At 40.4% G+C, this 16415-nt stretch overlaps 2 protein-coding genes across 3 annotated transcripts in view; both read left to right on the top strand.

Moving 5' to 3' along the window:
* tent4b (terminal nucleotidyltransferase 4B) overlaps positions 1 to 14287 on the top strand; it is a 33177-nt gene extending 18890 nt beyond the window's left edge. Inside the window, exons 3-12 of the mRNA XM_039795530.1 lie at positions 1835 to 1881; positions 3994 to 4114; positions 7508 to 7615; positions 8965 to 9093; positions 9808 to 10021; positions 10134 to 10260; positions 10512 to 10615; positions 10827 to 11038; positions 11227 to 11376; positions 11943 to 14287. Of these exons, the coding sequence (XP_039651464.1) occupies positions 1835 to 1881; positions 3994 to 4114; positions 7508 to 7615; positions 8965 to 9093; positions 9808 to 10021; positions 10134 to 10260; positions 10512 to 10615; positions 10827 to 11038; positions 11227 to 11376; positions 11943 to 12098 (1368 nt within the window). The 3' untranslated portion in view covers positions 12099 to 14287. The remainder of the gene's footprint in view (positions 1 to 1834; positions 1882 to 3993; positions 4115 to 7507; positions 7616 to 8964; positions 9094 to 9807; positions 10022 to 10133; positions 10261 to 10511; positions 10616 to 10826; positions 11039 to 11226; positions 11377 to 11942) is intronic.
* Positions 14288 to 14404: 117 nt separating this feature from the next.
* Positions 14405 to 16415, top strand: part of adcy7 (adenylate cyclase 7) — a 71728-nt gene continuing 69717 nt past the window's right edge. For both annotated transcript variants that reach the window (XM_039795527.1, XM_039795525.1), the window contains exon 1: positions 14405 to 14589. The gene's annotated coding sequence lies outside the window, so the exon portion shown is untranslated. The remainder of the gene's footprint in view (positions 14590 to 16415) is intronic.

The following is a 16415-nucleotide window of genomic DNA, read 5'->3' as shown; positions in this document are numbered from 1 at the left end:
ATAGTAGTAGTAATAATAATAATAATAATAATAATATAATAAAAAGTGTGTGTGTGTGTATATATATATAAAAAAAAAAAAAAAAAAAAAAAAAAAAAAAAAAAAAAAAAAAAAAAAAAAAAAAAAAAAATGCACGATTCAGAAAATGTCACGATTCGATTCAATATTGATTTTCAGGCTCAAGATTCGATTCAAAAACGATTCTCGATTTAAAAAAAAAAATTAAAAAAATAAAAACAAAAATTAAAAAAAATATTCACAGTATGTAAATGTAGTTAAGTTTTACTTATTTTTGGAATTCTATGAATCGATTTTGAATCGGTAGAGCTTGAATCGCGATTGGAATGTGAATTGATTATTTTGCACACCCCTAACGACCAGGCTACCTTGGCCTCTGTACTTTACAACAAGCAATTACCACACTTAACATATGAGCCGGCTAATGGCTACAGGCTTCCGCCTTTCATAAAGCATCCTGTTGTTTTCGGTTATCTCCCTGCTGCACAATACTCTGTTTGGGCCGTGTTATCGGCGCCACCTCAGGCATTCTTGTACATGCTGACTGTGATCCTGCTGATAGAGCAGTGTGCTTCAAAGTGTGTCTGCCCTGAGCTTAGCTGTTCCTAAATTAAGGAACACAGCACTGTCCCAAGCCTGCCCAGTTTTATACCTTTTCCACTTTGGAGTGAGCAAGGGCAACTTGGTCATCGGCTCAGCGGGATGCTTGTTTAATTGATGAGCTTAGATGCGTAGACGTCTGTTGCCACACCGAATCACAATCTTGACAGGTAGCCTATATATGGAAGCTTGTCTAAGTCAGCTGTACAAAAACAATGTCAGCGAAAGCTTCCCTATGGCAGTACAGTGAAGCATTTGAAATGTTTCTGAAACTCTTTGTGAACCCGACACTAAATACACTCTGTGAAAGTTTGATTGGAGAGTGCCAAAATGAGATAAAACATGGCTAACCTTGGTGACCACCTGTGGTAACCTCACCCTTCACAGAAGTCTTCGGGACTTATTAGACACTCATTCACAAACATGGCTGTGCAATCAGCTTAGCCCTGGCCACGTGAGTGGGCTGTAACCACAGTTTATACTACTGCTTGATGTGGGATGTAGGCAGGTGGTTTAGGAGAGTAAAGGTAGGGTCAAGGCTTAACTCTATTTCTGTTCAGACACCAATTCGTGCGCTGCCCAGTCAAAGGCTAAAATGGTTGTGGATATTTTAGTCACTTCAATAGCATGCAGGTTAAGAGTTAAGGCTAAAAGGACGGTTTTGTACGTAAACATCCTGCAAGTTGGGATTTTCACAATAGCCAATTTCCACATAAATGTGACATTATACAAAGGATTTGCTTGTTTCATTGAGGCCCCCTCTACTTTAATCCCTCACTTGAAATGCAATTCAGTGGTTTTTCAATATTCACACTACACAGACTTCCCTTTAAACCCTGATGGGCAGTTTTTGTACCACGCCTCTGCAGTTAGTTTGGGCTTGTCATTAAATCATCACTATGTTGAGCTGAAGAGAACAGGTTTTTGTAGTGGTGATAGTTAAGCTTAGTGGGATGCCTGCAAGTTGATGCATGCATGGTGACACCCTTCCAGTCCATGTCAGAGTCTCTCAGAAAGAACTATCATAACTAGAAGAGAATATGTTAAAAAGTTTAGGCAACTGTCAAACATAATGCTAACAAATATTCAGGTGTAGGATGTTTTGGCTGTTCTGCAGGCTGTGCATAAATGAATAAAATGTATTGAATCAAAAAAAAAAAAAAAAAAAAAAAAGAAAATAAATGAATGCCTCTAACTGTGTCCCCCATCTCTCCAGGTCCAAGTGTTTGGGAGTTTCAGCACTGGTCTTTATTTGCCAACAAGGTGAGCAATTTGGTTTCCTAAAGCAGCCTTGAGATTTCAACACATGCTTGCTCTTTTTATCTTTGACAAAATGTGAATGTGAACTGGCCCCCTACCAGAAATACTTATCTCTGTTATGGATAAAGTGTTCCATCTAGCCAGCAAATCATTACTCGCTTTTGTTTTGAGGATCAAGTAGTTTAGTAATTTTTAGCACCACACAGACAGACAGACAGACAGACAGACAGACAGACAGACAGACAGACAGACAGACAGACAGACAGACACAGACACACAAACACACACACAGACACACACACACACACACACAAACAGACACACACACACACAAACAGACACACACACACACAAACAGACACACACACACACACAAACAGACACACACACACAAACAAACAAACACACACACAAACAGACGCAAATTAACTGCTGGACACAGACATACCTGGATTAGTGGACTCTTTAGCCTGACCTAACGGATGTACATTGCCAGATGTCCCTCCCCTCTCGCTACTCCGCTATCGGGGCTTTGCGCCGCCCAGGACAGTTGTGATTGGTTTAAAGAAATCCAAAAAACCAAGAGCATTCATCCCCTATCCCAGAATACAATGCATAATGTATCTGTTTCTGTCTGTTATTCTGAAAACAAAAAAGTATATTTGCCTGTGTTTAAGTTACAAGGTACAGGAAATGTACGCTGTGTGCCTGTATACTTATGTTTGTGGCTGTTTGTAGTGGGTGCTTGTGTGTAACTTTCTGTATGTAGTGAGCACATGGCACCACTAAAATAGTACACACTCATCAGTTGGCTTCCTTAAGCTCTGTCTAAAGTTGCACATTGCTTATCCACAAGAGGGAAGCAAAACCACATATATCCAGTAAGCCACCATGTGGAGATATTTAAAAAGGGCTGTCATAGGGTTTCCTTGTTACTGTATTTAAAGCCTCCATATTGTAAATACTGTAAAAGTATCAAAATGTTCAATCCACGGAGAAATGCACACAGCCCGTGTTCAGAAACTGTGCCTTTTTAAATGAGCCACCAGGACTTTTGTACGGTTGTGACTACAACTATACTATATATAGGTAGAAAGTGCCACTACAGTGGCATTACAGTCATTCCCCAGCTGCAATGACGGTGCAGAGACTTCGGGAGCGCAGATGCGGAATACCCGGAAATGCTGACCAATCGGAGCATACTGGGATTATTTTGGGAGGGGGGCTTAAAGAGAGAGGTGCTAAAACAGCACATTCCAGACAGATACAAGTATATTTAGACAGACAGTATGAAAAAAAAAAAAAAACATATGTGTGTAAACCTGTTCTAGTAGCAACCCCAAATACAAGTATAAACCTGAAAATTAGCATGATATAGGACATTTAAAATCAGTTCCACATGAAGAAAAACACCATTGTATAATGCCTTGGTTTACCTATGCAATGCAATGCAGAGAAACCAATGAATTGGCGGGCTGCTGTAATAAGCTACCATTTAAAGAGGTCTTGCATTACAGTACAATGGTAAATGCTGAAACATAATGTAATACTAGCACAAGTAGGGAAGAGCCATAAAGTCAACAGACTGACTCTAATGTCAGTTACATAGCACTCTTTTTCAGAGGTTTGCTAGCATTAGCCACCATAAAGTGCTGGTCATGGCAGACCAAGTAAGGCGGTAGCAGCAAAACCCCTGAGTGTGCTGAATTGAGCAAGCTTGTGCTTTTCGTTTGTAGGCGGAAGATTGTGTTATTTGTTGTTACAAAGGTTACATAGTTTACCTTTTAAAAGCCAGATGCAGTTGTTGGTGTGTGTCTACAGTGGAAAGGTTTATTTGTAAATGCTTGTACATTTAGGATCACATGTCATTTATGCTTCTATTTGTTTGTCAAGTGATTCGTACAAAGTTTGAAGTACACATTTTTGTCATGCGAGAAATGCTTCTTTTCCCAGTTTTTATATGATCTTAAAGTACTTTGAATTGCCTTGATGCTGAGATGTGCTATATAAATGAAGCTGCCTTGCCTTTCCCTGCCCCTGGTGCTGTTGTATGAGTTGATTCTGTATGCTATAAAGTGGACCTAAGTGATACCTGTCATGTCTCTCTTCCACCAGTGACATTGACTTGGTAGTTTTTGGGAAGTGGGAGACCCTCCCACTCTGGACTCTGGAAGAAGCTCTCCGGAAGAGGAATGTCGCAGATGAGAACTCCATCAAGGTTTTGGACAAGGCTACGGTAAGGCCGTGCTCACTCGCAAGTGTGCATTGCAGTGTTTCCGCTATGTTGATTTTGTAGTGGCAGCCCGCCATGGCAAACATTTCTGCCGCCACGGTATCAGAAATAGGGCAGACGCACAATGTAGTTGTGGTTGGAAGGTATCCTGCCGACATAATGCCTCACCCCCCCACCCCCCCGTTGGATGCCGCTCACATTGCAATTTAACAACAAGTAGAACTATTCAGAGGTCATTGGGCCCGTCCAGTTTAACTTCACATACTGTTGTGTTGATGTAGTTTATTGTCAAAACGTTCTATAGTTCCTCAAAAAATACAGAAAATATGCCTCATTGTGTGTGAATAGAGGTGAATAAATATATTTGTTTGTGTTACAGTGAAGTGTCAGTTCCGTTTAATACGTAAAACAAGTGGCGGCGGGGCTGGGGTGGGGGGTGGGTGGTGGTGTTCGGATAGACCTGCCCCCACTGCTGTTTGGATAGACCTGCCCCCACTGCTAAAGGAAACACTGGCATTGTGTTGTTGGTTTCATCCTTTTTAAAGTTGTACGTCTTTTTCCTTGCCAAGGATTTATTGGTTATCAGTTTAATCGATCGGTCAGTAAATCCACAAGTACAACTGTCTGACTTGTGGCCAATCTAATTAATAATGGTTAACAATCATTGTTTCAGTCATTACTCAGTTTGTTGCTGATTGTCATATTCAGGTCTCTGATGTTAGTTGTCAGTTAATTTCACGAGCTGTAAATCACATTAATGTAGAGATGCACCAATTACAACTTTCTAGACCGATTCCGATTTCCATTGAGTTAGGCCAGCCGATACCGATTTTAGCCGATTCCAATATCATTTTTTCTAACCACTTTACAGCACACGTAAATATTTATTTTCTATCTTTTCTTTAATAGAACATTTTGCACAGAACATAAAACATGTTTTGAACGTATAATGGATCACTATAAAACAGAACTATATAATTACTCCTGGTGTGGGAAATTCACACACATCTAAAGTGCAATGTTGGAACCATTTCCTTCTTTTCACATCCAATATCCAACTAAAAAAATGGGATTTTGGTTTTCGGTGTTGTCCCTCTACGCCCTACTTTTTCCTTGCAGGTGTTGCATATTGCAAACTTGTTATCTTGTGCACACACATGAAATCGGCATATGTCAGACTGACCTGCCGGTCGCCGGTCATGGCCGAGCACCTGAAAAACGGCCAATTCCGGTCACCGGCCGGTAGGGCTGTATAGTAACGAAGTAGAACTACTTCACTACTGTACTTAAAGGAACACGCCGACTTATTGGGAATTTAGCTTATTTTAAGGGGGTAAGCTCTTCTTATATACTGTCTTTGGTCGGACCCATAGACTGTCTGACCCAGGGATGTGTCGTCGAGCGGCGAACTGAGCGGGAGACGTTAGCATCCGTAAATCGGCTGTTATCGCCCAAAAATGACTGACGCAGAGCGGGCACCGACATCTGAAGTTTTGCTAGTTACGCTGCAAAAGCAACCAGGCATCCAGGGATGCAGCAGTCACGACCAGCTTTGTGATAGCCCACAAAAACATTAAGCCGTTTTCTGAAGGGGAGTTTATTAAATAGTGTTTGGTGGACTCTGCTGTGCTAATATGCCGCCTGACATAAAATTAATATTGAGCAGAATTAAGTTTAGCCTATTGGTCCGGCCCTCCACAACAGTCCCTAATTCTCATGTGGCCCCTTGGAAAAATGAATTGCCCACCCCTTCCGTAGGACAATACGTAGCCTATGTTGGAGACTGGCTAAATTAATTCACATACTACATCTAATTAGCTCATACGGGCTACTTGGGTGTGTAGAAGCTAGCTGCTATAGTCTGGGCTGTGAACATTAGGGACTAACCCATTTATGGAGTCAAAACACGTGATGTGGCCTTGATTTGCATTATAACTGTTGTTTATGTTTGTGAAGAAAGGGATGGCCCTCAGAACTAACAATGTATGGTACTTTCACTTTCAGTTTGTTTAAAAAGTTTTATGGCATGGTCTGAACTAAAATTGCACGTTATACCTTTCTAAGGGTCTTAAATGTCATGTGTGACATGTGTTATGTTGTTATGTTGTTATTACATATGTATACATTTGTATATATGTTTATACATATGTATAGATTTTTCTTTAATTAAAAACAAAATAGTTTTGGCTTTATGACCCCTTGTCCTATTTTCACTACATGGGAGAGATCCCCCCGCCCCTTTTTACAGTTTGTTTTTTTATGTAACTAAGTAACTTTTACTTAAAGTACATTTTAAATGAACTACTTATTACTTTTACTTGAGTATTTTTTCAGATAGGTATTTTTTACTTGTACTTGAGTAATATTTCATCAAAGTATTGGTACTTTTACTTGAGTACAATATTTTAGTACTTTTTCCACCTCTGGTTATAACTACTAATTATCAGATAAAACAGTGGGTTATTAATCACTTGTGATCGGAGTAAAAGTATTAAACTCATCGAAAATATGTACTCCAGTAAAAGTGGAAGTAGGAGAAAAAAATAATACTCCAGTAGAGTACAGATACAGCTTTTTAGTACTTAAAGGAACACGCCGACTTATTGGGACTTTATCTTATTCACCGTAACCCCCAGAGTTAGAACCGTGCAAAGATTGGATTTCCTGTTCATCTGAGTTTATTTTATTTGAGGACTAAAGTGTTTGTACTCGATATTCAGAACATTAATATAGCCGTAAACAACTATTTGCTATGTAAAGATATAATGTAGTAAATGGCGTCCTAAGCAGAGAATGAAGTCGCACTCCGTGTGTGTGTGTGTGTGTGTGTGTGTGTGTGTGTGTGTGTGTGTGTGTGTGTGTGTGTGTGTGTGTGTGTGTGTGTGTGTTATAATCTGAGTTTCTCTGTTTGTTTTGATAGGCGGTCCGCCCACGCGTGCATGCAAGTGCCGTGTGCGATGGTATCGGACGCCAAGGGCCGTGACAAAGCATCTGTATTTGATAAGTTGCAGAACTGTCTGTGAGAGCCGTGTGGCGGAAATCCCAAACCAATTTATTAATTTTTTTTTTAGTATCTCAAGTACAGCACCTCGTTAAATTTAAAGGATTTGAATAAAGCTATTTTTTTTTGAGTTTCAACTTTTACTTTTGTAATGGATTTTAAATCGCAGATTAGCACTCTAAATCTGTGCTCAAGTCATTTAGTCAAGGATTAGATTAGTAAACGGGTTTTGTTTTCAGGCTTACAATAGACTTGAAGGAAAGTTATGGATGCAGGATTATTAACAAATCTGTAAGTGTCTTTCAGCACTCGAGCCAAGCGTTTGATTGTTGTGATTGTTAGTTTTTGGTCCGACTGCCTCAGTAATAACAGCACCTGTAAAATGTGTGTTCCAGGTTCCCATCATCAAACTGACGGACTCCTTCACTGAGGTCAAAGTGGACATCAGCTTCAACGTGAAGAGTGGCGTAAAAGCCGCCCGGCTCATTAAGGAATTCAAAGAGGTACAGTTTGCAACACTTGTGCAACTTTTTTGGAAACGTTCACAAAATGTCTTTCCCGTATTCTTACGTTGACATTGTATTTTTGGAATACATAATCTTCATGATTAACACCTGTAGCCAGTGTTGTTGCTACTTGAAGTGTTCAACATTGTTTGAGCGTTATAACGGCTTGGCTTTGACTACTTGTCCTGTAGCACAGAGGTGGAAACATTTTCCGCAACTCCGTGGAAGTATTGCCTTAAACAACGGCCTTTTGCTATCCCACAAATTGCTCTTAGATCTTTAATGTTGTAAAGAAGCCTGAAATATTGAAATCAATGTGGTACCCTTCTCACAACCTAAAAAAAAACAATACAGTTGCTATTTTAGAATGTATGGGGTTCTTAATAGCACATATAGCTTTTAACAGCACTTTTTAACAAACATTTAAAATCACAGAAAAGTCATTTGATTCAAAAACGTTGCTTAATGGAGATTTAATGTCTTTTGTGACATATCCAGAGTAATTATTTCATAACCATCTTCAACTGGCAATATCAGAATGCGACTGTTCAATTGGGCCTTCGTTATATTACTACCTACACTTTTTAGACTTAAAATTATCCTGTTTATCCTCTAGAGCAGTGGTTCTCAAAGTTTTTTTCAATAATGTACCCCCTTTGAATTGTTTATTTAAGCCAAGTACCCCCTGACCGGCGCAAAACAATACAGGTACAATACAGCGCTGGCAGTGATAGATTTACTAAACAACAACCTTGTAACTGAAAAACATTTAAATGCTACGTTTCAAATGTTTAGAATCCATCACTAAGATCATTCATTATTGTAGTATAATTTCAGAATAATGCATGACATATTTTTAAATCATCATTTTGCAAAAATCTCACGTACTCCAAAGTACCCCTAGGGGTACGCGTACCTAGCCTGGATGCCAGCCGAACTTAGCCCCGCCCACAAAATTCGAGGTCGGGAAGGTCACATTCTGACTAGAATCTGAGTATGACCACGTCAGGCTAACGCGTACCCCCTTTTGAGAAACAATGCTCTAGAGGGTGCTGTAGGCTTCCACTTGAGAATCAGAAAAGGGTTTATAGCTACAGTAAGTTACACCTATGTGGAATTTGGCTTGGTGAATAGTGCAGACATGACACAATGAAACATATTAAATGTAAATAAGAAATAAACAAATACAGAAACAAATGTATACAAATTAGCGGTTTATCCTAAGAAAAAGGAGGCTGAATGGGTTGAGTGCAGAATGCAAAAAATACATAGTATGGGCAGATGTATAGTCCAGATGTATTCCTCACTACTGTATGTTCTTACTGTGTCTGTCTTTTGTCCTGTAGAAATACCCTGTACTGCCTTACCTATTCCTGGTGCTAAAGCAGTTCCTACTGCAGAGGGACCTCAATGAGGTTTTTACTGGTGGAATTGGCTCCTACAGTCTCTTCCTCATGGCTGTCAGCTTCCTGCAGGTCAGATAAACTTGGTCATCAACAACTCATTATTTGTCTTGATCTTGATTTTATTTTTTTAATGCCGTTTGTTAACCCTTGTGTTGTCCTTCGGGTCCCAGTGACCCGAAGGACAACACAAGGATTATGTACTTCCATTTACTTTGTTGAGAATTGCTCTCTAAACAAGGGTTAATACAGCACCTTAGTTCTTGTTTGTACAGCATTTTGGTCAGCTTAAACTGTGTTTAAATGTGTTCTAGAAATAAACTTTACTTACTTACTTTAAAAGAAACCGGTTTTAGAGAGCAATTCTCAACAAAGTAAACGGAAGTACATAATCCTTGTGTTGTCCTTCGGGTCACTGGGACCCGAAGGACAACACAAGGGTTAACTATAACAGACATTGGGCCCTAGCAGAGAACTCTTTTACAACTCTTTTAGTTGTATTCATGTCCTTTTCAATTGCTTTTTTATGACAGTATTTGCAACATTGGTGATTCCTGAACACCTGGAATATATTCCTGAATATTTAGAAAAAATATAAAAAAATTCTGAACTAAGAACAGTTAGAGACAGCACTATATGCAGTAGTCGGAGTAAGCGATGTAGAGACTATCGTGCTATTTCGGCATCTAAAAGTCTGAACCGTGACATTTCCTGACCTCTGTGAATTCCCACTCACTTAACCATATGCGATAATTCTGACATCCACTCGTACTGTGTACTTTCCAGCTTCACTACAGGGACGATGTGTGCAGTCCCAACATCAACATCGGTGTTCTGCTCATTGAATTCTTTGAGCTCTACGGTCGCCACTTCAACTATCTGAAAACGGGTATCAGGATAAAAGATGGAGGTTGCTACGTTGCCAAAGATGAGGTTCAGAGGAACATGATGGATGGCTACAGGCCCTCCATGCTCTACATTGAGGACCCGCTGCAGCCAGGTAGGAACAGTGAACACAAAGGATAAAGGGTTTGGCATGGGAACGGCATGTATTGGCACGTCGTCAGGTGATCGTATTAACACAAAGTGACCATCTGTCTTGTCTGCAACAGATAACGATGTAGGTCGGAGTTCATACGGTGCCATGCAGGTGAAGCAGGCGTTTGACTACGCCTACGTGGTGCTCAGCCACGCTGTGTCGCCCATCGCCAAGTACTATCCCAATAACGAGACCGAGAGGTAAGATTTGGATTAGTGGTTGATCGATCGCAGCATCCCCCAGCCAGTCGGTTTATTGTTGCAATAGTCCTATAATGTCACTGTTGCTTATGTTGTCAATCATAAGATGAGGGTATTTAAACTGTTGTTTCTCATGGTTGGCATTATTTGATCATACAGAAAATTCCGGGTCATTACCAGTTACATTTGCTTTCAGACTGCTGTATTAAGACTGGTATAACAAGACTACCTCCTTCTGTATCCCATCACAGCATTCTTGGCCGAATAATCCGGGTAACACAGGAAGTGGATGAGTACAGGGAATGGATCCGAAAGAACTGGGGGAGCCCGTCTCAGAATGATCCGCCACTCAACAGTACGTTCAATGTCTTTGACATTTTGTTGTTGTTGTTGTTGTAATTCATAAAATATTTCTTGCAGTCCTATGGAAACAAACATTTGTCCCAAATGTAGAAGAGGTTTAAGTGAGGTGTAGAGATTAAGGCTGTACCTACAGGGCTCTATAAGCTTAACTTTGGACCGAGTTGACTTTTGGGTCTACATTTTCCCCTTCTCCGTTTCCATAGGAAATGACGTCACACTGTTTGAGTCCCAGCAGCTTGATGAGTGCAACAACAACGTTCCAGACGATGATGATGATGTAGTAGTTCTACCGTCGGCTCCCCGCAGCAAAACCTCCTCCAATTCCTCCTCTCCGTCCCCTTCGCTGCGCTCCTCTCCCTCCTCCTCTCCACTGTCGCCTTCTTCCACGTCCTCAACCTCCAGCTCCAGCGATGCGGTCAGTCACACACACACACACACACACACACACACACACACACACACACACACACACACACACACACACACACACACACATATTGTGCTATTGCCTTTTATCTGTAGCACTTAAAACTTCATGAGTAAAACTTAAGGTGACTAAATGTTATTGACATACTATTTACTCTTTTTGTTGGTTTTCGCCAGGACTCTGATGGCACGCCGTGCAAGACAGCCAAGCAGCAGTCTGGCCGGGGCTCCAGCGCCCACAGAGAAAAGAAGTCCGCTGTCGTCAATAATAACCGAACACAGGGCCACACTAACAGCACTCCATCTGGAAGCAACAAGGGAGGAAAGGTAAGATCAAGCTTTACTTTATACGTACACAATGCAACACATTATGCATCACAATATTAAAAAAAGGAACCGACAGAAAACCTGTACTGTTACATGTGTATCACTAAACGCGCGATTTATAAAAGTCAGTGTGTACAAATGGTTCATTTCTGAAAGCCTAACACATTTTGGGGCATTTTCTTGTGAAGTAGGCTTGATAAAGAACAATAAAATTAAACAATTTTAGGTAACACTTTACTTGAAGGTATCTACATAAGAGTGACATGACACTGTCATGACACAGTTATGACACATGAACCCTAACCATAACTTGTCATGACAAAAACCGAATGACACTTACTAAAAGAAGAGTTATGTCATAAACGTTTATGACTTGTTTATAATGTTTATGACCCGTTCATGACAGTGTCATGTCCCTCTTATGTAGATACCTTCAAGTAAAGTGCAACCCAATTTTATTATATTTCTCCACCGTTACCAGCATACAGTATATTGTAATGAATACCCAAGGGAAGTCCTGCAGTAACTGTTTATTTTTTTTCTTCTTTTGCCTGTTCTTTCCCCAGGCCAAGCTGTCTTGTTCTCATAAGGGCGGCCACCAAGGGCAGCCGAGCTCCTCCAGCAGCACCAAAAGTCATCAGAGCAACAAGCCACACCACCAGGGCAACAGCAAGAAGAGGAAAAATGTGCGAGACTCCACACAAGAAGACCTCTGCAGATAGGGGTGACCTCAACTGCCCCCCCCTCCCTGTCCTTGTCTGCAACTGACTGACTGTCCTGTCCCACTTCTGCTGCCAGACTCCGGCCTCGGGAGGTTTTTAGAAGTGCAAAAGCATCTACAGGACCTGTCTCTCTGTCGAGCCTTTCAGGGTGACAAAGCAACAATTTCTAGCAGGAAAAAAAAAGAACAAAAAAAAAAAGAATTGTTATAGGAAATGGGGTTTAATTTATTGGACCTGAACTGAAATCACAAAGGATATATGCTCATTTGCTTCCCAGTAGCTTCTTTTACGGAGCGTTTTGCTTCCCACAGCCAGCACCTACAACAACATGCCTCTTGCGCCTCCTGCTGTACAGGAATAGACATGTCGGGTGTCTGGAATCTACTCTGGAGCAATACCTGGAACTGCTGGCTGGAAAATAAGATGAACATTTTTATCAAAAAAAAAAAAAAAAAAAAACATTTAAAAAAAGGAAGAAAAAAAGCTAATGGCTGAAAAATGTACACAAATGTCATGTTGAAAAACAGACAAACATTTACACAGATTTTATTAAGATGGTAACTTACAAATGCAATCAGTAAGAGTGGGACATAACTTATGCATGAGAATTTTTTTGTTGGTTGATTTTTCTGTTGGATTAATCTGTTTTGTTATGTCTAAACAGGTTATACAAAGATTTGTACAAAAAGGCATAAGCAAAAAAAACAAAAAAAGGTTAAAAAAAACCCCCGAAAATACAAGAACAAAATGTTTCATATTACTTTTTTTACAAAATATACCGATCGAAGACATGTAAACGTGCACATCTTGTGCCCTCAGATTTTTGGCCAAAGCCAAGAGCTGGTTTGGGTCCCATTGCCAACATAAATCATCAGCATCTACTTTTACTTCTGGTTGCTCTCTGTGAGTGTGCTACAGTGTTAACATTTAGCCTTTAGTGAGCCAATGCTCACATACAACCCTATAGAGCTATAGAGCTCAATAGCACAGCCACATCAGTGTAGAGGCTATAAGACAACAGGTTTAAATGAATAAGGGGTGGTTTTATCGAGAAATCCTACACTTGAAAAAAAAAAATGTGTTAACAATACAACTGTGGGTGATAATATGTTTCTTTAGTAATTTACCCACGGCAAAATCATTTGTATTTGTTAAATGTATTTATTTTTTTATTAATTATATGAACATAGATGGATAAATGTATTATTAACATTAGAGCCCATATCTTTGAGTCCTATATTTGAAGTAGGATAAGTTGTGGGGAGGATGGGGTTGGAACAGTTTTATTCAAGTACAGTAAAATTACCACCTTTTATTATTATTTTTTTTTCAGTGTCAGTTGAGTGACCAAGTTACTTTGAGAGACCATTTTACTAGGCCTACAGTGAGAATGATATGTGGCTGGTCTACTTACTTTAAAAGGGAGCTACTTTTTTTTATTTTATAAACTATCATAGCAACAAATACTTGTTTATTATGTCAACCCCCGTTGTCATTGCAGTACAACCACCAACCTGTAGATGGAGGCGTTGCTCTTAGTCTGAATCCACAGAGTGTGGGGCTTGTATACTGCATTTGGATGGTTCGTCTCTGCGTTATTTTTGCGATTGGCTGACCAATATTCTGATATTTCAACTGAATGAGCAGCTGCACATAGAAAACCTGTTGAGCTGAGTGCTTGCTAGAGGGAGTAACAAACCAAAGCACACACCACGATCCTCTTATTGTCGCTCTCCCAAAATGTGACAACAATCACCCACAGTAAAACGAAACAAGCAGCCAGCAATAACAACCACCTTTCATGATATATTATTACTCCACAGTGGCAGCTGCAGCCACAGAATGGCATGCTCACCGCTGTGAACAGTGAAGCACATTTGATAAGTACATGCACTAACTTACAGCCAATTATATTAGGTGTTGAAACGTTGAAAGTACGGTTACTTGCCCCCCCCTCCCCCAATCCCTCCGTGCTACAGTTGCGGTTTAAATGCAGTATTTAGCCTAAGCGCTGGTTTTGTGGTAGACGGACAAGGAGGAAGGTGAATGAAGTTAGCCGTGCCATCTGAATGTCCACTGACCCATCTGTCTTCACTGCGGGAAGGCTTCAAACCCAACTGTACTCCTCTGAAACGTTGTTTCTCTCTGCAGCTATTACAATCCTGCAATAAAAAACCAGTACAACTAAACCGCGTGTTGAGACAAGTTCTTGCTTTGCCTTCGAGTCGTGTTCTGACTTTAGTCTTTCTGCTCGAGTGCTAGTGGTTCAATGTAAAATCCACAAAATGCGATGTGATCTGATATGAAAAGTAGCGATACAGAAAAAAAAACTGTGTGTGAGGGAAGGCGCGTGAGAGATAGAGATGGAGGAGGAGGAGGGGCATTGTCACTTGGAGCAGCGCGCGGCGGGGACCGTAGACACGCGCTCCCCGTAGCCTTTACCTACCAGTCATCTATCCGTGTAGATGTTCCCGCGGGACAAATCTGTCAGGTAAGCCACTACAGCTTCTTCGTTTAATAGAAAACAATGGCTCCTAGTGAAAGCTTGCAACCTTTAAAACCCGTGTTGGCAGTTGCCACTCCGCTTAAGGGAAAGATTAATTGTTGCTTCGCTAAAAAAAAAAAACAGTTGAAAGACGGATTTCTTAGCCCAAAAGTTGTCACCTCTGTCAAGAGATTTCAACTTGGGTCGAAGGTTATGCTAAGGTGTGCATGTTTTTCAGAGTTTGGAGTTACAAAATGTCGACATTTTTTTTTTTGTTCTGGGTTTTCGTGCCGCGTTTTCACCTGGCTGCTCTTTTCATCCTTGATTTGGAGTTTGGTGCATTTCGGGTTACTTGAGCTAGCCAACGAAGCTTCTTCCTTTGGCTCACTTGAACAGAGCTGTCGTTATTTAGCTAACTTGGTTGCTTTCACACCTGGGGCAGTTTGGTCCGTTTTAACCGAACCCTGGAGCGTTTCCTCCGACAGTCCGGTTCGTTTGGAGTGGTGTGAAAGCTTATTCAAACTCTGGTGCCGACCAAATAACCAAACTCTAGTCCGCTTGAAAACGAGGTTCGCTTCCAAGTGCACTACAGAATCAAGCATGTGAATTGAAGAAAATCTTTATATGTTCCTTGAACCAAACACAATGCAATGACTAGCCTGCAATTTAAACCAAACTTAGATGATTTAAGGGATGGTAACTTTTAAATCCATAACCTATTCTGACCATTACATCGCTCGTTGTCTATGTGACAACACCTCTTAATCCATCTCTCATCAGAGCCCGCTTTCTCCTTCACTCTCGGTCTTGTCAGCTGCACATGTTTGGCTTCTTCTGACGTAGCCTAGTGTTATCTATCCGTACATTTGACGAGGAGTTGTTCGTTGATATTGTCTCTAGATAAGTGGCTAAGCCATGAGCAGTCAGTGGAACACCATAGGCTGGTATCCAAAATGAGATGAAATCAGTCGGTACATTTGTTGTTTCCCTTCTTTTAATGATCCTGTCCTGGTTTTTCAGTAACCTGTGTAACGTTAGGCTATATCATTAATTTATCACAAATGTCTGATTATTAAAAGATAGATTGTAGAATATATATATATATATATATACACACACACACACACACACACATATATATATGTGTGAGTGTGAGAAACAATGCTGGTGTTTAGTGTATCATCCACATGGGTTTTCAGAGATTTTCTTGAAAATTCTGATCTTTTTTTCCCCGGGCACAGCAGTGAAATCTATACACGTCTACTAGTCAATTTGTGTTGTCTTTTGTCAGTAACTTGGTGTTCTTCCAACTAAGCCTGGCCCCAAAATACCATCAGGACAGGAAATGTATTTTTTTTTTTTTTTTTACAAGTATGCAAAGCACCCAATATCTTGAAAGAGTTTATCTCTTCATATCTCTTCCTGGAACATTATGCTCAGCAGGACTAGCGCCCCAGTCTGTGTCTGTAGCTAACTAGTTTTTACAGTCTATGGTCTGTACCCTCTCATTTCAGTCACAAGGGAAGTTAGTCTCTTGTAAAAACTACCACATAAAACAAGAAAACATTTTGAACAATGGAAATGACACAGAATAGGACTATTAAGGACAGCTTTACTGCAGCTGGTACGTCACTGCTCTTTCCCTTCACTCATTTCTTCACATACAGCTTTAATGTTAAACAACTGGAGTTAAAGCAGTCATACACAGTATGACCTTAGTGTGCCATTCCCCCAATAAAACGGTTGAATTGGATTTTGTTATGAGCTCACATCACTAAATATTTACCCTGTATAATCCAGAGACCTCACTGTCATCAGATTTCTTTGGAACT

The sequence above is a fragment of the Perca fluviatilis genome, chromosome 3, assembly GCF_010015445.1.
Source record: "Perca fluviatilis chromosome 3, GENO_Pfluv_1.0, whole genome shotgun sequence".
NCBI classification, from domain to species: Eukaryota; Metazoa; Chordata; class Actinopteri; order Perciformes; family Percidae; genus Perca; species Perca fluviatilis.
This window is presented reverse-complemented; position numbering and strand designations above follow the sequence as displayed.